Genomic DNA, 22701 nt, shown 5'->3' with positions numbered 1-22701 from the left:
TTCTCATGCCTACCCACTGACGCTGGCGACCCACTAAAACGTGCTACTCCGAGACTGCCGCACCATCTGCGCGCTGCCGCTTATCCAACCCACCCACGTCGAGTCGCAGCACCGCCCCACTCGACTCGCTGCTACTTGCTGCCGTCGTCGCATCGTGACCTGTAAGACAAAGCCGCCGCACTCCGCCGTCCATCTGCATCCCTCGCACCTATTCTGTGCTGCTGCCATGCGGTCGTCAGCACCATGGCTGAGCACGCCTCCCGGGCCGACTTGATGTATCTTGAGGCTATAAACTTCACCAGCATCTTCCCTCCATCCCCCCACACGTCCAATTGATCGCTACGAGAGATACCTCGCCTTTCCAGCAGGCCTGTCCATTGACAGACTTGGACATTTGCGCCTCATCATATACAATTCATTACTATCTAGACCCAATGTGCCAATTTTCCCCTCTACGCCTGCGCTATGTACCCGGTGTGTAGTCTCCTGTTTGATACAGACAGTCATTAATCTTCTCGATACTTCCACCAGCATATGTAGATACCACAAGACGCTGTCTCAATATGCCACACCACTGCGTCCCCTTGAAGGTGTTCTGAATGTCATGGATTGCACCTGCTGCTCGACCAAGCCCCCCAACGCCAGCGTATCCATCGGATCGACTCCCATCTTCTGGAAGTCGTTGAAGCCAGACAGGTAGAACCCAGCAATGACCACAAGATACGACAAGATGAGTATAGACCCCTTGAAGTAATTGCTTTTGCCTTCGCCGTACATGTATGACAGAAGGAACACACAGAGAATGACAGTGATCATGTCCCATTGCGGGAAAATCAGGGTAAAGGTCTGGCTGGCAGCGTCCTGAGCGGGAATATAGCCCGTGTGTATAGCGCTGTAGAATACCAGAGCAGGAATCTGGAGGAGACAAACCTGCAAAGCGTATGCAGAGCCAATCTCCATTGACAGAGCAATGTTGCCATTCATGGCAAAAGAAATGGCGTTCAGAAACTCGGTCGTGTTGGGTACCAGCGCGAACAGCGTGATACCCAAGAACTTCTCGTCAATGTCGGACCCCTCCAGCACGCCATCCACTGTGTTGACAAGAATTTCAGCAATAATTGCATATGCCAGAGTCGCCGTCAAAAGGATAGCCGCACTCTTCTGTCGGCTCCAATTTGGTGCATCGTGCCCCCCAGAAGCGTGTCCGGTGGCGGTATCGACCTCTTCAGGCGGAGCCTCCGTGTTTGTTCTTGTATGAACGGGGCGATCGACATGGGCTTTACTCTGTGTATGAGCAAGTTGAGCGGCTTTGCGTGGAGCCCTGGTAACATCGCGCGTTGCTAGAGCAGTTGTAGTTGCCGCAATTTCTGTAATCTGTCGTGCAAGTGACTGAGCAGCATCATCTGTAAGACCTTCGACGTGGAAAGAGTGGTGTGAGTGCGCATCACTGTCTTTGGGTGGTACCAAATGCGGGGTATGGCTGTCCGATTTGGAGGCCGGCCGTCTGTCGTCCGAGCCGTTTTGCTCTGGCCCGAGCCCAACCTCCTGTAGAGTTTGGCTGACCATACGCTTGTACAACTGGCTGTCACGAATATGCGCACGGGAGACAGACTGCCCAGTCGCTTGTCTGACAAACGAAGAATGTGGGTAATCCAGATGACCACTTTGGCTAAGGCTGCTTGCGCTCATTTCAAGAATCTTCCTCTCCTGGGCATCTGGCTCGGTCCAGATGGTAGCGGCATGGGTTCGGAGAGTGAACAGAAGACCAATAATGTAGGAGAAGAAGAGCATAGTAGCCGCAAACCAAGTGTAAGGCTTGACAGCTTCGTTGTAGAAGCGGTCGTTGAGTGCAGGTGTCTGTGAGTAGTAACATCTACGGCAGTCTCGTTCGAGGGGCACATGCCGGCTAGGGTGCACACATTGGTGGCAATTGAGCTCGTGCTGATTGTTTTTTTAGCGGGGCGATGCAGGGTGATGGGGCAAGACTTACGCTTCCATAGATCTGATAGAACAGTGTTGGACCAAAGGCGCCGATGACGGCGAAGAGGAGCATAGTCGAGGTGACACCGGCAGAGCGTACGTTGAATCGCTGTGTCTTACGCTTCAGAGCACCAAAGCACATGGATAGGCCTGGTAAGAAGAGGATACCGGCGAAGATGCTACCAATGACACTCCCTTCGACAAGCTGGGCCTTGCCCTGTTTGAGCGCCACACAGTAGAGAAACACTTCGACCACCGTGGAAAAGAAGGCATTGATAGTGGCACCGACGCCCATTGAGGATTGAGCTGAGATGGAGGCAACGGCTTGACCAATGAAGTATGCCAGCGGGATAATGGACAACAAGGCAAGGGTAAACAGCAGAAACTGGTCGGTCAACCAAAACTTCATCTCCAAAGCCTCTGCTAAGACGAAGTAGTCGAAAATGGTAAAGGCCACCAAGCCAAGGAGATTGATCAGGAAAATGTTTGTTCCGTCAATGGTGTACTTCCAGTATTTGATACCGACTGCGCGGTAGGTGCAGAGGAGTATTGACGACGACTCTCCAGGACGACGCACGTTGCCGTTGTCAGAATGGAACGAAAGCGCTAGGGGATGTCGCCGTAGATGATCGAACAGCAGCAGTGTGGTCTTGCCCATGGGTATCGTAAAGACGAGGAACCAACACAGGGCTGAGACGAAGAACAGCGAGGGTGTAAGGAAACCGTAGAAGAAGAGGAAGAAGACAACCCGACCAAGATTCCACTTGCCACGACCAAAAAGCCTCCTTTTGGTGTTGGCAGTGTCGGTATGAATGACATTGGCACGCCCGTCTCTGCCAAGCAAGCTCGTCGTCTCTCCGCCGGCAGAGTCAACGCTGTTGCGTCTCCGGCCGATTAGAGAACTTGTGCCCGTTGTTGGTCCAAAGAACAGGCGTCCTTCTTCAATATCACCGCTCTGCCACTGCTCGTACTCACTAATGCTGCGACCCTCCCCTTCATCCTCTTGTATGTAAGCCTCATCCTGCATGAGCTTGACGTACTTGCCAAACGGGTAGAAGAGATAGCCGGCAAGGTGGAACAGCAGGTGGGAGTATTCCTTGCAACTCTCGTTGAAGCCTAGCAGGGCGCACAGTAGACCGCCGGCCGTGGCGACAACAGCGAGCCACCAACCAAAGATGAGTGTCCAGGCGATGTTGAAGAGCAGCAGCCATCTACTGACGTAGAGACCCGGCGACGAGTGAATGTCTGCTTCAGCATTCCGCTGCACCGAACGGCCCTTTTTATAGAGGGCAGGCTTCCAGATCCTGATACCGAAGGGATGTGTGACATTGATAGCATCCTGGCGATCACGGAGGGTGAAGCTCTCTGCGTCGCTCAAGTCGTCTTCTTCATTGCCGCCTCCGCTTTCGTCTTCGTCTTCTTCCTCTTCATCTTGTACTGTCTCCTCACTGGACGAGGGTGTGACGTCGGCATCGGTGCCCGTTGGCGGACCAGCATTTGCTTGTCCCACTTCGTCATCTTCGGTCGAGTCGATGGTGGCTAGGTTAGGCGGCGGTGCGGCGGTGCGGCGTCGGACTGTCGATGGCTTGCGACGCAGCGGTGTCTGTCGCTGTTTCTTCTGCTGGTCCTGCTGGGCCTGGTCTAGCTCCACTTCTTCTTCGGCGTCGTCGACACTGAACTCCTGGCCCTTCTGTGGCCATTTGGACGATGTCGCGCGACGGCTCATGGGCGGCTTCTTGGATTTGGTCGAGCCTTCGGCGGTCGTCGCGTTCTGCTGGCGGCGCTCGATTGCAGACGTGATGGAGCCTATAGTCGCGTTAGCCTCATCCACTCCGTTTTTGTATTTCTTTTCTTCTTCTTCTTTTTTTGGAGGGGTGGCAGGCTATGCATATGTAGCTCTTACCGTAGCCAGAGGGCTGCATGGAAGCTTGCGGGCGTCTGCGCGCCGAATCTGTGCCTGACGCGCTCTGTGTAGGCGTGTCGCTGCCGGTGCCATAGGTGCTGCTCCGACGCGACGTCTCGGGCGACAGCTTCGTCTTGCCTCCGGTGGGCGTGCGATCTTCCATGGTGGTGTCGCTGTGCAAAGAGCTGCAAATGTTTCGACGAGTGCAAGGGCAGCCAGTCAGACCATCTGTAGCTCAACCTTGTTTCGGGTGAGCGTGTATGGTCACAGCTCAAACTGTCGACTGCGAGGCTATCTGTCCACGTCACAAATCTGCCGCCGTACAATGGCAACTGTTAAGCGCACGAGCAAAGGCACATCCCCGTGCTGGTCGTGCCCCTCTGATGTGTGCATGTGTGTGGGTGGGTGGGAGCAAGCTGCAGATGACCTTGTTAAACATCCGATTTCCCGTCGATCAACTGCACTGGTCGCGCATTTAGCGCCGAACCTCTCACTGTACTCTAGATAAGACGCATCGCCGGCAAGCGCTGCACGTAATCTACGGCTTCCGCGGCGACACAATGTACGCGTCTAGACGCTACTGAGGCCATCTCTGGTGTGTGGTCACGGTGCCACTATGCGAAGCGTGGCGGTGCCATGGTGATGTCATGCCGTGGCTAGAGCTCTCGTAGTCTTCCTCTAGCATGTCACATGCCCACATGTTTGGTGTGCAGGCTCAAGAGTGACGACTTGCTCCATTGCCTTCTGCCCATGTGCGGAAGTCGTCTGCAAGCAGTCAAAGAAGAGGATAGTCAAACGACGGAGCTCGCGAGATGGCGGTGCCTGGTTCAGCATCTTGGCGTGTTTTCACCCGCGACAATCTATTCACTTCCATCTTGAACCGCGGAGAAAACGCGTCACATGACACGAAGAGTGCTGTTGGGGGCTAGCTGCTCGGTGCTTATCGATAGGTGACAACACGTCCCAGATCAACCGCGCGCCGTACACGACCGTCAGCTGTCCGCCATGTGAAGCGCGCGCGCCGACTGACCGCGTCGCGTAAAATATGTATCACCTGTTGAAGTCCATATATCTCCATGCGACGAGTAAGGAAGGTGCGCATCCAAGTCTCCGCCGCAGCGGCCACGACTAGTCTAACCGCCCCTAGAGTATTCTGTTCTCCTCCTCGGCCTTGACAATGCCGGCAAGACAACGCTTCTCGAGCAGATCAAAGGCACCTACACGCCCTCCCACCCCAACCTTAAAACAGTCCCGACAGTCGGACAGAATGTCGCCACCATTGCACTCCCTCCACCAAATCCACCAATATACCTCAAGATATGGGACGTGGGGGGCCAGCACAGCCTGCGCGGGCTCTGGCAGTCATACTACAGCAGCTGCCACGCTATCGTCTTCGTCATAGACAGCAGCGATGTGGGCAACGCCACTCTCGCCGACATGGGCGCGAATAATGCAGCAAGCATAGACGATATCGGGCGGCTGGATGAGTGCAAGTTGGTTCTAGAGAGTGCCTTGGCCAACGAAGATGCCAGCGGCGTTCCCATTTTGATACTCGCAAACAAACAAGATCGGGAAGATTGTGTCGAAGTCGTACGGATAAAAGAAGGCTTTGTGAGGAGAGTGTTCGAGGGAGAAAAGGGGGGCAATGTGAGGGACAGCAGAGTACTCCCGTGCAGTGCTCTCACGGGAACTGGTGTACAGGAAGCGGTCGAATGGCTTTGCAGCAGGATGGCGTTCAACAAGGAAGCAAGACCACCGGTTATGAGGTAGTTACAGACGTCAACGTTGGCACCATGTCACAAACCTAACCCGAATTCCTACTCCTAGGTCAGATCTGGTTGCAAGGGTATCAAATCGAACCGAGAGGCTTTCAGCGTGAATTCCAGAAAGAAGCTCCAAGCAGACAGTATCGGGCCTGTGCTTGGCATGACACGTTTGCAATCTCAACGACTCAAACTGTGCTATGACTCGTCGGGCGTCTGCGAGTCCCAACATCTCTTCGTTCACAGTTGACTTTCTCTGGCTATCAGTCTTGAGCTTTACACCCAAAATAACTGTCGCTATTACACAAAAAGTTTTGGATTTCGGGGAATGCTGCTCTAGATACTTGGGGGCCTCTAGCAAATACTATGGCCTTGGCGCCCTCGTGAAGGCGTGCTACGCATGCCGATCTCATGGTACAGTAGTCATGCCTGTTCTCACCGTTTTGATCGGGATGCTTCTCAGAGTTCATGCCGGAGTACATCGAGGCCAGACGCTTGTGGTGATTTCGTAAGTTAGTTAACATTGTTACTGTAGGAGGAGGCATCTTCATCATCAAGTGAGATACTTGTTATTGCCGTTTCCGAGTCTGTTGACTGCCAGGGTTCACCACAATGTGCTGTTCTAGATTCGCGTCAACCCTCTGGTCAAGTGCGAAGTGGGCCGCTGCTTCGCCAATAGCGATGGACTTTCCGCAGCGCTGATCGGATCCATGCTGCAACCGCTCGGGAGCGCACTTCTTTCACTTAGTCTTAGCAATGGTCATGACAAGTAGCAACCTCTTTAACTTGTATTCCATCGGTACCTCAATGCAATTGTTCGGAACTTCGCCAGAAAGACTATTGAGGTCCATCTACTCGTTTTTACCGCAGTCATCATTATATAGGTCTTCCAACGCTGGCTTCATTGGTTAGGATTTCCAATTCATGTGTTTCATAGTCTACCTAGGTAATTTCGTGTTGAGTACACAAGTCCTACAACGACATCGTCTCCAACCTGGGCGCTGCTACTAGATACTTGTCCATTGTCTACTTCGTCCTCGCTATTGAGGAGTCAGTTAGATTTCGACAAGAATATGGGTACAATCTTATTGACTCGCACGAGGCGACAAGCATATCAGTGAAGATTGGAGGCATGTTATCATTTTGTTTTGGTGCTGTGGGTGCTCTAGATGAGGTGGGAGAGTCGTGGTACATCGGGCGGACTACAGCAATGATCAGTGATTATGTGCGATATCGATGCCCTGGCTTGCAGTCTCTTTTCCTGCTTTTTTTTATTCTGGTTGACATATTCCAGTTCAACGACATCTGGCTGTTGATTTGTTTGCCTGCACGATATTCCCTGATTCCTGTCGCGTTCTGATATGTGAAAATAGGAGGACCATTCTGGCCGATGTTGACCGGTCTTCTGCATGCAGGATAGGGATCTCGTAGTGCTATGAGTCTGTCCTGTACGGTTGTGTAACAAGCTGTCACCTGAAAGCTGGACCTGCTACGTTATGTGTAATTTCTGGCATAAAGTCAGGGCTGTCTACAGCCCAGTTTTATGACCTCGCTGTTTGCGGCATGATACATGCAACGCCACCATCCAGTGATAGTCTACACATCTTCCTTGACAGGAGTTTCGTTTGCCTTGGCGCTGAGCTGATTAACACTCAATGTCACCTTCTCCCTCTCCCTCTCCTTCTCCCTCTCCCTACCCCTTTCTGTCTCCTCTTCCATCTTCTTCTGCCTCAGGTACTGACAAAATTTACTTCGATCCCTCATCGTACCACCCCACTGCAAATTTGGAGACATGGAGTTAGCTTATGTCTCATGCTCATTTCGTCAGTCGTAATTTACCTTTACAAATACAAAGGGCACAACACAAAGCGCCAAGCTAAAGAAGCCTAGTAAACTTGTCGCCCAAGCCACACCCATGGCTCTATACATCGGCTTTGCAGCAAATGGCAACACAGCACCAAAGGAAGACCGAGATAGTGAGGCGGCGGCCATGGCGCTGCAGATGCGAACATACGAAGTCAGTGTATGTCTCATACGCATTTCGTACAGGCCCAGCGTACCTTGCAGCGAAAATTTCGTATGCGTCAACGAGGTAGTTGAGTAGAGCCATGAATAGACACAGGTAACCCATGCCAAACAAAATGCCAGCGAGAGTCGGTACAATCCAGTGTATGCCCTCTCTACTTGTCCAGCCAAGCCAAAACGCACTGATAACAAAGAATGGGCCTGCTATACATGCTAGGGGTAGACGGCGCATCTCTTCATCCTGTGACCAAGGCCGGTTCAGACGTTGAGAGCGAGCCAGATACCCTAGGTTCAATTGATAACGTCAGTAAGTATTTCACACGCAGTTGGTATTTGGAGATACGCACAGTCCCAAGATAGATAGATACCAGCGGAGATGACTGCACCGACGCCAATGGGGAGAAAAGCGATGCCGGTCTCTCCGGCATTGAAGTGATAAATACCCTGAAAAATGATTGGATAGGATTGCAAAAATATGTAGAATATGGCATCTGTGAGAGAGGCATTAGTATACCGCTGTCTCTGCTTTTCAGCGAAGACAATTGGCTTACAGGCATAGCTCAGATATAAGCAGGTGAAGAGTACCAGAGGTTCGAAGCAGATCATGCGCAACGGTCTAGTCAGGATGACAGTGAAGATATGGTTCAAGTCTGTCTTCTCTAGTTCCAGCGGTGCTGCGATCCTCTCATCGCCCGTTTCTTTGCGTAATCTTTGAGCCCGCCGCTTTAAGATTGTTGGTCCGTATGTTTCATCAAAGAAGTAGAATAAAGGCCATGTTGCACCAGCAAATATAGCACCAATCCAGAAGGCCCAGCTCCAAGACACGACGGCAATGTAGCCAGATACCAGAGGACCTAAGATCGGGCCAAAGGTTGTCGCAGCCTGTTGCTCAAGGTCAGCATACGATATGCGTTACTAGCTAGAAAAATTTACCATAAATATAGCCATACTTCTACCACGATACTTAGGGTTGTGATATATGTCCGCGCATATGCCACCAACAACGCTGATGGCACAGCTACCTCCCACACCCACCAGCAACCTAAAGATTACAAGCGCTGCGAAGTTTGGTGCAAGAGCTGAAGCAATAGAGAACACTGTAAAGATGCCGAAAGATACTACCATTGTTCCCTTGCGACCGTACGATTCCGATAGCGGTCCCCAAAGCATGGGACCGCATGCGTAGCCGACAAGATAAATTGAAGTTGGCAGAATGAGCTTATACTCATCGGACTCTTCAAAATGACGAGATATAGGGACTGCAGCACCGGCTGCTAGACTCGAGGTCATGGTACTGTTCATGACTATGTACATGTTAGTTCTCTTGGCTGTAGAAGGTGGATGGGGTTCACTTACCGCTCATAATAGCGACGACAAGGGCGTAGATCTTCTTCCACTGCATCTCGTATTAGCCTTGTAACATTACCCGTACCACGCATCGACCCACACGGCCCCAGTTGTTAGGGTTCTCAGGATCTCCGTCCTCGAAGCGAATAACACGACGCTCGCTTGGGTGGCTTTCCTGAACGCTCGACGGTTCGGAAGAAGCATTCGACTTTTCGAGCGAATTGAGGGATGATGGTGTTCGCGAGGCAACTCTTTCGATCTCGTCTTCCGCATCAGAAGACTCGTCGACATCTTTTCCGAGTTCCCTAAACCGCGCAGCACGCGAGCTTTCTACACCGGCTATTTTGACCAGTTAGTGGAACACAACCCCAACATCACACTTAATAGAACAAACGTACTGTTATTCCTTGAGCTCTTCTGGCTCTTCGATGTAAAACTCCGCACAAGAGCGACTGGCGACATGATAGCCTCATGCCCCGGACCTAAGCCTTGCTGCTCCCGGGAATAACTTTTCTCTAGATCGCCGCTGTCCATGGTAATCAGCTGGATGGCACACTTGTCCAACAGCAATGTGGCTTCGGACAGATAACAAACATATATTCTCGAAGGAAACTGTGGGGGTTAAAGAATTGATGCAATGAACTTCGGTAGCAAGTGGATACACCTGACCCCGGGCACTGAAGTCAGCTATCCGAGGTGCTTTAGTATGTGCCACAGTGGCCTTGATCGATAATGATGTGGCTGCACGTTGGCCTGTCGATCACAACGTTGCCCAATCTAGATGTAGGCGGTGCTTGACCTACGAATGGATGACGATTGCCGTTTAGTTGCCCACGGGAAACTAGACACCGTAGGGCGTCGCTAAGCATCGGCCAGTTTGCCGATGCGCGGCTCCAAGGGAAATCGGAGAATTTCTGCGGAGCTTACCCTGAATCAGTGATGTACATGTGTTTTTCTGCGCATCTGCTTATTCCGACGGCATGCATTGGGAACGCCGATTCCGAAATTGGCCTTATCTCGGAAAGGAACCTTTGGGTTGAACTTGTATTCAATTCTGAAAAAATGACTTTCTTTTTTTTGGCAACCACAAGGTGAAAGCCCGTGGCTTCTGCGCTGCTTATGTTTCAAGGTTGATGCTGCGTCCAAAGCGTCCATAAAGGGCCTTCTTCAATTCTCCCATCTCTTCTTGTATGCTTTCTAGCTTGGCCTTTAGCGCCTCCACCTCACCATCAATGGTCTCCGTGGAAGAATTAAGAAGTTCGAGAACCTGCGGCTGTGGTAAGGAGACAAAACAGTCACCCACCTTGTATCTGCGGCTGTGATTAGCTTCATGACAGCTAGATCACCTCTGATGAGGAGCCACTCTGCAGTGGATCACAGAGAACTTACGGTACTCTCTCCTCTTCATCGACGAGCTCTAATTCGCCCAAGATCTCCTCCAAGTCTTCTTTTTCCTTCTGCATATAGGTTAGACCACGTACCAACCAGAGGTAGCGTTTCGGCAGCATACAATTTTGGCCCTCAGCCCCTCCTCAAGAACCTCCTCTTTCTGATGCAGCGAACTGAACTTATTGATCTTCTCCTGGTCCTCACGACGCACCTCCAGGTCCTCAGTCTGAGCTGAGGCTTCTTCGTCTTTGGTGAGCTGCCGCCGTTAGCGCGAACTTGCGGAACACGATGCGAAAACCGTCGACACTTACCATGCGGCGCTGCATCGTGGTACCGAGCGATTGCGAATGACTTAGTGCGAATCGAGCTGGATTGAAGTGGAGATGAATCAAAGAGCGAAGTGAGTGGTGATGGTGGAACACTCCGGTGTTGCTTGTGCTTTCGGGTAAGGAAAACGCCAAGACTCCCATGAGGCAGGCGCGAGCGCTATGTGCAACGGGCTTTCAAAATCGTTTGTGACATCGAGGAACACAACGACTCAGATTTATTATGTGTGCTTCAGTCCCATTTTCGCCATGATGATGTAGATGTGTGTCCTACTACGCGATCCTCTCAAATGTAGCCCCACATTCGTCTCTCTTCTCTACAAGTTCGCTGCTCGTCTGACTATTCTGCGCATCGCTAAGAGCCCTCACAATATCACTTTCTGCCTTGTCTCTCACCAGCTTCCGTAACGTCTGTATCAGAAATCCAGAAAACACATCTACCGACCAATCGTCTGGCACAATTGCCAAGACATCAGCCACATCGAGCCAGCCTCCAAAGCGTTCCAAAAGTTCACTTGTGCGCTCAACACGCTGTGAAAGGTCCTCTATAGTCAGAAATTCTTTTAAAAGGTGTCCAAACATGCGTGACTGCTCGGGCCGAGTGGGTATCTGGCTATGTGAAACAGGTGGTGCGCCAGGCGTAGCACGTCGATGTATTGAGGCGTAACCATACAAGCAGTAGCTTATAGCAGTGTTGTAGTCACCAAGACCATGGGTAAGTAACTTCAGCGCCTCCTCGTGTTGTTCTTGTCGACCATTCAAGATGATCATCTCTGAGACCAGCTCTTGCTCATACGGCTGTAGGCGTGACTGAACTGTGTTCACATCATAGGAGGATGTCTCGCCAAGTAATTGGAGCAGACGTATACGCGCGCTCCACCAATCTGCATCGAGAGCGTTATCGCTTATAAAGGAGAAATATGTTAGTTTGGGCGGCTCCAAGATACGGTATGTTTCGTAGCTTTGCGATAGCGTGGCCCGCGATCCGGCGTTGCTTTCCAGCTCGTTGATGACGCTGTCGAGATAGAAAGCAATGAGTTCATTTACGTACTGAGGGTGCTGTGAGCCATGTCAGCAAAAACCACCCAATCATAGTCATAGGCTTACCTTTTTCTGGCCGAAGACGAGATACTCCAGGTAGTCTTTGACCGCGCCTGGTGCTTTGTCTCTGAGCAAAGCAACAGCTCGGGTAGGATCGAACTTGACTCGACTCTGATCATCGGCGAATACTTGAACACCCAGTTTGGGGTTCCGGTTAGCTAGCCACGCGCCGTATTCTTCTACAAGGCCCTGATCCCGAATCTTTCGTAAATAGTCGCGCACTTTCTGCTCGCCATCTACAAGTTCACCTCCCTTGTCCTCTTCGCCCTCTAGGATTCGTTTCCAGGTTGCCAGCACGTGTGACGCCTTAATGGAAGCCTTACAGTTGCCCTGGTACAAGCGACTGAGCAGAAAGAGACGCTTGAAGTGCTCTAGCAATTGTACAGCACGGTCAAAGCACTCTACCTCCTTATCCACCAGATCATAGAGTTCTACTCGTTGGGCGCCTGGGCTGGACGTACCTTTCGAGCTGCCTTGGTCCAACAGTAGAAGAATATGAAGCAGCGCCGCATCTACACTCTTGAATACTGATGGATCGTTGGTCACACTGGCCATTCCTTTTCGCCGTCTCCAAAACTGAAGATAACGCTTGACAAAGTGCAGCAGATTATCACCAAAGGGACCATTGACGTTTGTTGACATGGCAGAAACGTCGTTCTCTTGCAAGAAGCGTTCTACCAGAGTCGTGATGCCGCCGTAAATTTGTATGCCATCAGACCCTTGGATGACCTCTTGGCAGAGGATCGGCATCAGGCTCAAGACAACTCGTGGATCCATCTCGCCCTCGATGAGCGCTTGTTCTGTGATGCGCTTCTCATTTTCGAAGATGATGATGTTTGTCTTTGTACGTAGGATTACGTCCATAAAGAGCATGAGCGAGGCCTTTTGACGAATGTATATGAGACTGAGATATTCAGACTCATTGCGTGGTTCTTGCCCTCGAATATCGCCCAATATCGTTTCTATGGCCCCTCTATCCGGCTGAATGCGTGTGACGTCTCCCATCTGTATGTACTGCGCAGCTTCGATGCGCGAATCCAAACGGGTCACTAGTGGGTTGCGTACCGTCCACCATATCTGGTCACCAGCCCAGACGACAATCTGGGACTGTAGCTTGGACAGGCGCTCTGCAAACTCGCGATCGGCCCTCGTTTGGCTATTCGCAACCTGTGTGGCCTCTTCTGCTGCTTCTCCGGTCGGATTAAGTTGTAGCTTTCGAACAGTCAGTTTTGCACCTACTTCTGGTATCACGAGATCGTAAGGCTGCACCACCGTGCGCATACCTATAGGCGTCGATATGTGTGAATGCTGGCTGTGAAGCGGCAGACCGAGAGCACTGAAGTTGAGCCAGTACTTCTCGACGTCCCCAGCGCTCGGATCTACATCCCATCGCTGTACCTCGACACCATAGGTAGTGTTGCCTTGTATTTCTCGATGAACGACAGCCAACACATAGCCTTCTTCGGCGTTCGTGTCGGGACTGAGGGATGCTGAAAAGTCCATCCCCGAGCCGTCGACAGCGATGGCATCAGGATAACTACTGAATTGGATACTACCCCTGCACATATCCCCGTCGAGATTCACGAACATGCCGACACCTTGATCAGAAGGTGTTGTGCCGACTGTCAATAAGAACTCGTTCGGATTTGGTGATGCAACGTGAGGTTTCAATGCAACGAATGGCGGCGGTTGTGGCAGCGGTGGCTCCTCAGCTTGTGGCCCATCCTCTTCTGCAGGAGGTGGTGGCAGAGGTTTGTCGGGCGAGGTTGCGCCGCCACGAGGACGACTAGATGTTCTCTCAGATTGTTCACCGCCCATTGGCACCCGCGCAGGGGAACGGGCAGGGGCTGGTGACATATCCCGAGACAGCGACTCTGGCACATCGAAGCCATATCGCTGCGCCGGAGGATGAGGACTAGCTGTCCTAGAAGGACCGCCGAGCCCAAGCACATTGAGACTGGTACTTCGAGCATGGCCACGCGTCTCCTCAGGACCTTGTGGATGCCGACCTGCAGAAGAGACGCTTCGAGAGGGTGCGCTAGGTACGGTCGCCAGATGCTCAGCAGCTCCGCCGACGTCACCAGCATTGGGGTCCAAGGATGAGATGGGGAATAGGCCTATCTTTTGCTGGTGTACAATGTCGAGGAGGGCATACGAGTGCGCATCAGCAGCGCATGAGAAAGTATCTCGACGCACGGAGACTAAGCAACCTCCGTACTCGATTGCCTTGATCGCTTTCGGAGGGGCGTTCTCGGATATCTGCACCAGTCGCAAGCGCTTCTTCAGGCCAATAACGACGACGACGCCATCCTCAGAAGACGCGTCAATGTCCTCGTTCAAATCCACACCCCCGACCCAAAGACATCCAATCGGCTTAAAGGTCGAGTCTGGGCTCAGCTCGGGGAGCGAGTATATGGAGAGCGTGTTGTTGCACAGTACGCAGGCCTTGCTGATCTTGGGAAGCAACAGGATCTGCTGCACGCCAGGCCCATTAGCGTCGTTGTGCGGCGGCTCCAGTCTGGAGGCGATAATGGCAGTGGGTTCTTCGGAAGGGTCGTCGGTCTCTGGTGGTAGGAGGACAAAGTGGATGATCTCCGAGGCAGAGGTGCCGACATAGAGATTGCCGTCTAAAGACATGAGTACCTGGCAAGGCGCACGAACACAAGGGGCCACACATACTCGATACTTCTACACATGTGATGCGCACGTCAGTAGAGGGGCCGTCGGCGGACAGCGGTAGGTTTGCGACGAGCTTGCGGAGGATGTAGGGGCCATCGAGCGGAGGCGGTCGCTGGGGGTGGAAAGATGCTTCTGCCATGATTGTCAACCCTCACACGCGCCATGACCGGCTACGGCAGCGATGTGTACGAGGCGCGCATGGTGGATGTGGGAATGCGCTCGTGCTGCCGGGTGAAGCTCTCTTGTGCCCGCAGCCCACCAATTAGGGCCGCCCAACGCCGCACCTTTCCGCGGTTTCATGGGGAAGCTGTGTGCATACGTAACCAACTCCAGTCCGTGACTTTCAGCGCGCCATAGGAGTCTACCTGGAGCACGCCTGACCGAAGCCGCACGAGGTGCCGGTCTTTTTTCTTTCATTCCATTCTATTCGTTGCATCCCAACTACGCGTCGCTCCTGCCCACAGGCGGCGACCGAAGCGCACCAATGGAGGGCGGAGTCGACATGGACGACCGAGGCGAGACTCGAACCAGCGGCGAGAGGCAGGAGCGCGGCGCAGACGACGAGCACGACGAGGAAAACAAGTTCCAAAAGGCTATTGGCGCGTGGCGGAGTAGGAGCAGGCACGGCCAACCCGTCAGGCAATGGCTAACGATGCGCCAGACATCGATCTCACCACGCTCATTCCCCAGCTCGACACGGTAGCCTCGGACCTCGTCGCGCACCAGAGAGACACGCTCACGCAGCGAAAAGACCTCGCGCAAAAGACCAAAGACTTCCGCAAGCTCGACGATGCCAGCAAGCTCAGCGACATCAAAGGCCTCTTGAAGTGTAAGCCTTCCCGACTCGCGCAGCGCATGGTGCTCGGCTAAGTCAGATGCACAGCATACCAAAACTTCATTGATCTTATTTCCAACCAGTCAAAGACGGTGCAGGCCGCCTTCTTCCAGGTCTACTCGCCCCTCTCCGAAGCACCCGACCCGTACCCGCTCCTCGAAGCCTCCGTCGACTCGCTTGTAACCTCGGAAGAGCTTGTGCCCAAGCTCACGTCCGAGAACGAGCGCCTGCAGAAGACGGTGGCGAGACTGACCACACAGCTTGACGAGTCTGACAAGAAGCTCGAACAGGAGCGCATAGCGCGGAAAGCACTCGAGGACAGCCGGGACAGCAAAATCAAGGATGTCGAGGCATCGTGGTCGGCCGTCTTGCAGGAGAAGCAAGACAACTGGGAGTCCAAGGAGAAGAGTCTGGAAGAGAAGGTCGAGAACCAGGACCGGTTGCTGAAGGAACTCAAGGCCAGTTACGAAGTCTCGCAGCGGCTTGGCCAGGGAGAAGCGCCCGACGAGGATGGTGGTCGGGGTGCCACTGCTGCGGAGCTCGAGATTGTCAGCTCAGAGCTCGAGCGAACCAGCCACCGATTGGCCGAAGTCACAGCACGAAACGAGCAGTTGCGCCTCCAACTGGCCCAGTCTGCGTCTGCACCCACGCAGCAGCTTGCTGCCGAAGACGACCCTGCGTTCCTGCGACTACGTTCCGAGAACTCATCACTCCTGCGAAAGCTTGAGAACGCCCGCTTCGAAAAGGATTCCGAGCGAACACGCCTCGAAACTGAGACGAGAAGCCTGGAACGCGAAATCAAGTCACTTCGGAGTGAGAAGGAAGCACTTCGCGACAAAGTACTAAAGTGGAGCGATTACGAGAATGTGAAGCAGGAACTAGAAGTATTGAAGGTATGCTTCTCAAACCGTGCTTTCGAGCCCAAGCTGACTTGTAGCTAGTCGATCGAGTTCGCGACAGGCGACGACGACGACGAGGCCACCGACGTCGCACTTTCGCAAAACAATTCGTCTGGCAAAGGCAAAGGCGAAACACTTGAACAGCTACTACTTGCTCGCAACAAGAAACTCAGCAATGAACTCACCGTCATGCGCGTCTCACATCAAGATCTCCAGACTCGGCTTGAAGCTCTGCAAGAAGAGCTTTCCAATACAAACATGGACTTGGAAAAGTCACGACAACTCAACGAAACCCTGGAAGCCGATCTCGAAAAAGTCCAGCAAGAAGCGACCAATGCCTTTGACCCGTCTGGCATGTCAGTTGCAGGAACCTATGTATCTCGCTATCCACAATCTTCCTTTGCCGGAGGCCGAAGAGGCCGCTCATCACCCACCTCGTCCATCATCTCCGGCTTCGACAACTCGTCGCAAGCCCCAACATTGGCCTCTCTGCGCGCTGGAGGCGGCGGTGGTGGCGAGCCCGCGGGAGGCGGGTCTGGCATTCTACCTATGATCACCGCCCAACGCGACCGCTTCAAGAAGCGCAACTCTGAGCTCGAGGCTGAGCTTCAAAAGTCTTACCAAACCGTCTCATCGCTGCGAAGTGAGATTGGCGCGCTACAAAAGGACAATCTGGACTTGTATGAGAAGACGAGGTATGTGAGTAGTTACAACGCGGTCAACCGAGGGCCAGCATCCAGCGCCTCTAGTTACGCCACAAACCCTAATCCCTCCGCCATCAACATGGGCGATGGTGGGGGTTCAGTGGTCGATACCAAGTACCGATCAGCCTATGAATCTAATCTCAGCCCCTTTGCCGCGTTCCGAGGCCGCGAGAGCGCAAGGGCTATGAAGCGCATGCATCTCTTCGAACGCATGATCCTGCGGGTCACCAAGTTTGTACTCCAAACACGGACAAGTCGCAACATCTTTGCAGGGTATCTGCTGGCATTGCATTTTATGGTATTCTATTTCTTGTTTAGTTACGAGACGAGTGCAGGCGCAGCGGCCGTTGTTGGACCAAGTGTGCCTGGCGGGCCTGTTCCTGGGCCAGAAGATCCGGCGGCGTGGCATAACGAAGAGGAAGGAGCATCGTGATGGGCTGAGCGATGACTGCCTAAGGATCAGCGTCTCCAGACGCGTGTACTATTATAGTGGTCTTCAGCATGTGAGCGGTTCTCTTCCGAGCTAGCTGTAGCGCATTGGCTGTGCCATAAGTCCTGGTATTCTCAATGCAATTGAAAGACTCTTTCTAGTGTGCTTGACCATCAGCAAGATGTACCGTGACACGACGGGCAATAGGAAGCATCGGGTGCAGATGTCAACAACCTAGCCTGTGCGTACTCCAGCTGTTAACCGTTGCCGTGTATCCCTTCTGATATCACAGTGCATCGGTGTCTTGACTACCCGGCGGCTGTGGACAATGTCGAGTGGCGGATGATCACAGGAACATCTTGGGTATGATTTCTTAGTATTCATATTGACGCTTACATGACCAGAAGATGAAACATAGAGAGACAGCAAGGAAGCGGGCCACTCGACCCAGGACTGCCAACTTCTTCTCCAAGCGCGAAGGACCTTCCACGGTTATGTGTGGCGTATTGCGATGTCAGTATTTCTGTATGAGCAACTACTAATCCGGAAGGCGACACGCCCATCCTCGCCTTCCTTCCTTATCTCTTCGTAGTCAATTATCTCCTACCGACAATCCTCAACCAACGAACTCGATGTGGATACAGGAATGCGGCATGCAAGTGCGGAACATCAAACAAAGTTGACATGCACGACATTGACATGCCCAGCCAGCCAGCCAGTGGGTCAACAGGCTAAAGCAAGAAAATCATCCCAGGAACCAGTTCTGCGCCCTCCGCTACCAATAGCGAAGCGCTGGCAGAAAGAACGTTCGAGGTGCTCTCCCTGCACCCACACACCATTGGTTGATTGCTGTGGATGCTCGGGTGGATGATATTAGCTGGCATTTCTCCACTCGATGTAGGTTGTATTAATAGCCTTTAAGATGAATTAGTGGCCTTTTTCTAGGGAATGTACCTTCTACTTTAGGCATGGTAGAGGGCAAGGCTTCCAAGGTAGGTTCACCGGGTACACAGGTACTCCAGCAGCTGAGATTGTGTGTAGGACGGGCGGCTCTGCGGGTGGTGGGGATGCAGAACGAAGGGAAGGAAATTGGAAGGACCGGGTGCGGACGTCGCTGGGTCACGCGCCGTGGTAGGGAATCTTGGAGGTATGCTATTTGCGATGCACATCTATGGCTGAGAGAGAAATTGAGGATTTGGGTAGGACTGCTTTGCTAAATTCACTCGCACTGGAGGGCGCCGTCTGGCTGACTTGGTTGAACAACCATCAGCAGGTGTCTATCTTCACATCTACACAGCCTGAATGGCATGTTCCCATCAGCAGCCTCGCATGTTGACATGTCAGTTCGCATCAGCAGCTTAGTACGCACAATTTCGCTCTCGAACTCTTACCAACCTCCTCTCCAACCAGCCCCCAAAATAGCCATCTCTCCAGCGATCCCCACGGGCGTCTGCGCCAGGGACGAAATGGGTATAGTGGTCACCGAGCGCCTCGGTAGATGAGCAAATCACAGCGCCCGAACCTACCCTTCCTTCCCTTTTGTTTCTTGTCAGCCAATCGTACCCCGGCTGGCTATATTTGGGGCCTTTTTCTACGCTAGCGAGCGACACGGGCAAGTGGGACTGGCGGTAACGGTTGATCGGCTTCGTGTACACGGAAACGTAGTAGGATCTGTGTGGAGCTGACTAGGCGCTGGGGAAAGAAAAGATGGCTGTCGTGTACTTGCGACTTGTGGCTGCAGATTCTATATAGGAACATGGCATAGACGGCCTCGTTCACGGTTTCCTCACTCACAAACGCGCCTTCTTACACTCCCCCTCACCAAATCAGCAGTTCCACTTCCGCGCTTTCCTTGACTCTGGGGCTCTTTCCGTGAATAGATTTTCGCGGTTTACTTTCGTCTCACCAGGTTTTCATCCCGCTTCGACGCGTTACTTTCTTGCATCACGGATCTCATTGCTTCCGACAAGGTCTTGTAATAGATCGTCATCCTTGCCGATATTCTATTCCGAGAAAAGATTGCACGCATCCCAGCAACACCGGCAAGGCTTACATCTACTCTTCGCATTCGCAAATTCGTGATATAACATCATCGACGTCTCGCCAACTGGGTCGACATCACACAACATCGAAACACTCGGTAACCAATACCAACCACTCGATCCACATCACAGCCAAGACAACGGAAGACAATAATCGAACATGATCTTCACCACGGCTCTCAGCCTCATCTTGGCCTTTGCCCCCTCTCCCCTCTTCGCTGCTCCAACACAGACTGCCGACTCGATAGCAGCACTCATTCCGAGACAGCAGCTGGCGGAGCTGCCAGCGGCTGTATACGATGATTTGAGGAAGACAGACTCACTATGTGATTTGTCAAATATCGCTCTCCCTGCTGGTATGTATCTTGTTCCTTCCAAACGACGCACTACCAACAGATGCTAACAACCAGCAGCACCCACTCCCCTCGCCGCCCCAGCACAAGGCACCACCCTCCGCCACATCGCTATTGGTCGCGGCACCCAAAACTACACCTGCGCTTCATCTTCTTCTTCCGATGTGCCCAAAGCTGTGGGCGCTGTAGCCACGCTCTTCAATGCGACCTGCGATGCCGCCCGTCTCAACGTCAACACACTCGCCGAGGTTACCACGCTTGCACTCGATTACGCCATTCCCAGTTCGACCGAAGCAGAGCAGCGACTATCAGGCCACCACCAGTTTACCGCCGCTGGTGTGCCTCTTTTCATGTTGGAAACCGACAAGGTCAACTACGGCCGTGTAGAGTGCGCGGTCGACGGCAAGAGCGCAGCACCCCAGGCTGCAACCAAGGGTACCAACGGACTGGGTAGCGTCCCATGGTTGAAGCTGAACGCCACTGTCATCAGCGAAGGCGCTGAGCCCTGGGCTTACAACGAGGTCTACCGGATACATACCGCGGGAGGCGTGGCACCCAAGGACTGCAGTGGCATCGAGGGAAGCTTTACTGTCGAGTACAGCGCACAGTACTGGTTCTACGCATAAGCAACGATAGCATAGCTTTGATCGTCGGCCTTCCTTCTTCTCTTTCTTCTTCTTCTTCTTCTTCTCCTTCTTCTTCCCCTTGTACAGAGCATTTTCATCGGCGTTTAGGACACAGAGTACCGGTTCAGCGTTCCGGTGTAGCATACAAGCCTGCGGGCTGTGGTAAATAGCACTATTTTCCTCACGATCTCTGTCAAGCCTTTGGACAGGCGACAGTAATCGTAATAATCAATCGCAAAAACCTATCCTCATCGTGCTGGTTCTCCTTGACCAAATGCTTCCCTCAGCTGTCCTCCAGCTGCTCCCTTTTCGGCTTTCGATATCTAGAGCTTCTCTTCCTGAGCAAAATTCCTTTGTCGGCGTCAATATCAACCATGAGCCTTTTATTAGCCTCTTGTTTTGCCTGCAAGATCTTCTTGGGCCAATCCTTACAAATATCAATCCGTGATCTGGGTGCAAAGATTTCCAGGACAAGATAGATCAGGTAGTCGACGATGACGCAAATACAGAAGAGCTTGCCCGCCCAAATCCCGCAGCCAAAATATCTCTTCAGCCTCTCGATAAGCGCAAAACTCTGCACACCCGCGCGACCACGGGTTGCACTCCAAGCGCCGGCTGCGCCTGCACCCTGGTAAAACTCGCTGTGACTGATTACGCCACTGATGCCATCGTACACCCTCTCCGTTCGCTGCGCTATATCGGTCCAGGAGTACATCTGCTTTACTTGGTTATGGAACAGTTCCGTTCGGACTTTGCCAGCTCTCAACTTGGCAATAGCACGGCCAGTAGCTTCAACCAGCTCGTCCTCCTCAGGCGCGGCAAACTCTACCATGTGCGTAGGCAACACCTCGGGAATACCACCGACTCGAGTTGCCACGACATATAGCCCGCAGGAGGCAGCTTCTACTATGACCGTTCCAAACGCCTCCGTCAGTGAGGGGCAAAGGTATATTTGGCCACGAACCATGACGTCTCGGACTTCCTCGTGACGGACTGGGCCGATCATGAGAACCTTGTCTTGCAAGACGTTGCGCTCGATCATCTGTTCGAGATCGATGGCTTTAGGTCCATTACCGGCGATGATGAAGCGAACGTTCGGGTTTGCGGCCACGATATGGGGGATCGCGGCGACTAAAAGGTCTGTACCCTTGTTGTAATAGAGTCGCTGAATGACGATGACGGTTATGGTCTCATCCGGATCCATGGGCTGCCGCGGCCCCGGCGCTTTCGTGTGTGTAGCATCGGCCAAATCGTGCGATAGAGGACGGAAGTTCTCCGCAACGACCGCGTTAGGGATAACAGAAACCATGAGGGGGTCCAGAGAGGCTCGAAGTACGGTATTTTCTTTGCTACAGGCAATCAGCATCTGTCAGACGATACGAATGGGACACGCACCAAGTGTGACTAACGCATATGACATGGTCGACGTCGCTCAATGTGAACTTGAGGAGCTTGTTGGTAAGGATACTCCCAGCATCCGCAAAGCCAAACAGGCTATGGTCTGTGAAGACGGTTCGCAAACCCATGGTCCGCGCATGCAATATGGCCTCATGGCACAGACTACTCAGGCTGGCATGTCCATGCACGATTCCAATGCGCTCGCGAATGACAATGTTGCGGAAAATGGGAAAGAAGGAGAAGACGGTAGGGAAGGTGGTCTCGCGGTAGATGACCCAGAATGGGACATAGTAGACCTTGAGACCGTTGGTTAGGTACCGAACCCCTTTTCGGCCGTTGTACGCGTGTGTGATGACGACGACCTTGTGTCCACGATCTATGAGTTTCTGGTTGTGTTAGGGATGTACAGGTGGGGAGACTCTGAGCAGACTTGCACTTGACAACTGGTACATATGACTCTCCACTCCTCCTGCAACATATGAGTACTAGACTGTTTGAAACCTCGAGACATGGTCCGTACCGGGCTGGGGATAGAAGTTGTCGCTAACCATGCTATTGTGCGTGAGCTTTTGATATTATGCAGGGCCTGGATGCAGAACATACGCAATGTTGTAGGGCATGTTGGCGAATTACTAGAACCGGCTCCTCGAGTCTGCTCATAGGGAAGATACATGGCAGCTCAGGACATGAGTGCGACGATGACGCTGCATGAATGCGTTGCTGTGATCAAGGCGCCGTCGCGAATGGATGCAGGGCATGGCGCGTCACTGGTCGGCGTTTGGCGTGTTGGAAACTCCGACCGAAATTCGAGGGTCCAGAATAATTTGTAGCCAAACCTTCTTCACCGTCCTGCAGTCGCAAACCGTCGCGACACTCATCCCGCGATTTCCTAAAGTACCGC

At 52.8% G+C, this 22701-nt stretch overlaps 8 protein-coding genes across 8 annotated transcripts; 3 read left to right on the top strand and 5 right to left on the bottom strand.

Annotated features, from left to right (window-relative positions):
- Positions 1 to 558: 558 nt before the first annotated feature.
- ACET3X_001263 (uncharacterized protein) lies at positions 559 to 4046 on the bottom strand (the record flags this gene model as incomplete). The annotated part of the gene is made up of 3 exons (XM_069446535.1): positions 559 to 1941; positions 1991 to 3786; positions 3884 to 4046. The coding sequence occupies 3 exons, from the start codon at positions 4044 to 4046 to the stop codon at positions 559 to 561; spliced, it is 3342 nt and encodes a 1113-aa protein (XP_069311505.1).
- An 882-nt stretch (positions 4047 to 4928) lies between these two features.
- On the top strand, positions 4929 to 5762 carry ACET3X_001262 (uncharacterized protein; the record flags this gene model as incomplete). Its single annotated transcript, XM_069446534.1, has 3 exons — positions 4929 to 4977; positions 5031 to 5649; positions 5711 to 5762. 3 exons carry the CDS (start codon positions 4929 to 4931, stop codon positions 5760 to 5762), a joined length of 720 nt encoding a protein of 239 aa, XP_069311504.1.
- Positions 5763 to 7242: 1480 nt separating this feature from the next.
- On the bottom strand, positions 7243 to 9552 carry ACET3X_001261 (uncharacterized protein; the record flags this gene model as incomplete). The annotated part of the gene is made up of 9 exons (XM_069446532.1): positions 7243 to 7422; positions 7486 to 7642; positions 7707 to 7956; positions 8019 to 8162; positions 8223 to 8553; positions 8605 to 8975; positions 9028 to 9067; positions 9119 to 9357; positions 9417 to 9552. The coding sequence occupies 9 exons, from the start codon at positions 9550 to 9552 to the stop codon at positions 7243 to 7245; spliced, it is 1848 nt and encodes a 615-aa protein (XP_069311503.1).
- A 583-nt stretch (positions 9553 to 10135) lies between these two features.
- Positions 10136 to 10733, bottom strand: ACET3X_001260 (uncharacterized protein; the record flags this gene model as incomplete). Its single annotated transcript, XM_069446531.1, has 4 exons — positions 10136 to 10328; positions 10408 to 10475; positions 10529 to 10663; positions 10719 to 10733. The coding sequence occupies 4 exons, from the start codon at positions 10731 to 10733 to the stop codon at positions 10136 to 10138; spliced, it is 411 nt and encodes a 136-aa protein (XP_069311502.1).
- Positions 10734 to 11006: 273 nt separating this feature from the next.
- On the bottom strand, positions 11007 to 14652 carry ACET3X_001259 (uncharacterized protein; the record flags this gene model as incomplete). Its single annotated transcript, XM_069446530.1, has 3 exons — positions 11007 to 11792; positions 11841 to 14461; positions 14514 to 14652. The coding sequence occupies 3 exons, from the start codon at positions 14650 to 14652 to the stop codon at positions 11007 to 11009; spliced, it is 3546 nt and encodes a 1181-aa protein (XP_069311501.1).
- Positions 14653 to 14854: 202 nt separating this feature from the next.
- Positions 14855 to 17531, top strand: ACET3X_001258 (uncharacterized protein). The gene is made up of 4 exons (XM_069446529.1): positions 14855 to 15124; positions 15175 to 15342; positions 15397 to 16241; positions 16290 to 17531. The coding sequence occupies exons 1-4, from the start codon at positions 14998 to 15000 to the stop codon at positions 17382 to 17384; spliced, it is 2235 nt and encodes a 744-aa protein (XP_069311500.1). The 5' UTR covers positions 14855 to 14997; the 3' UTR covers positions 17385 to 17531.
- A 2052-nt stretch (positions 17532 to 19583) lies between these two features.
- ACET3X_001257 (uncharacterized protein) lies at positions 19584 to 20402 on the top strand (the record flags this gene model as incomplete). Its single annotated transcript, XM_069446528.1, has 2 exons — positions 19584 to 19779; positions 19837 to 20402. 2 exons carry the CDS (start codon positions 19584 to 19586, stop codon positions 20400 to 20402), a joined length of 762 nt encoding a protein of 253 aa, XP_069311499.1.
- Positions 20403 to 20685: 283 nt separating this feature from the next.
- On the bottom strand, positions 20686 to 22420 carry ACET3X_001256 (uncharacterized protein; the record flags this gene model as incomplete). The annotated part of the gene is made up of 5 exons (XM_069446527.1): positions 20686 to 21751; positions 21798 to 22186; positions 22235 to 22269; positions 22321 to 22352; positions 22404 to 22420. 5 exons carry the CDS (start codon positions 22418 to 22420, stop codon positions 20686 to 20688), a joined length of 1539 nt encoding a protein of 512 aa, XP_069311498.1.
- Between the last annotated feature and the right edge of the window lie 281 nt (positions 22421 to 22701).

The sequence above is a fragment of the Alternaria dauci genome, chromosome 1 (genome assembly GCF_042100115.1).
Source record: "Alternaria dauci strain A2016 chromosome 1, whole genome shotgun sequence".
NCBI lineage: Eukaryota > Fungi > Ascomycota > Dothideomycetes > Pleosporales > Pleosporaceae > Alternaria > Alternaria dauci.
The sequence above is the reverse complement of the archived record's forward strand: the minus strand, read 5'-3'. Positions and strand labels throughout refer to the sequence as shown.

Bases quoted from the DNA above. Each gene is read 5' to 3' on its own strand.
- ACET3X_001258 (XM_069446529.1), top strand. From the start codon at position 14,998: ATGGAGGGCGGAGTCGACATGGACGACCGAGGCGAGACTCGAACCAGC. The intron at 15,125-15,174 runs GTAGGAGCAGGC...ACGATGCGCCAG, and splicing joins GGCTATTGGCGCGTGGCGGA to ACATCGATCTCACCACGCTC. The intron at 16,242-16,289 runs GTATGCTTCTCA...ACTTGTAGCTAG, and splicing joins AGGAACTAGAAGTATTGAAG to TCGATCGAGTTCGCGACAGG.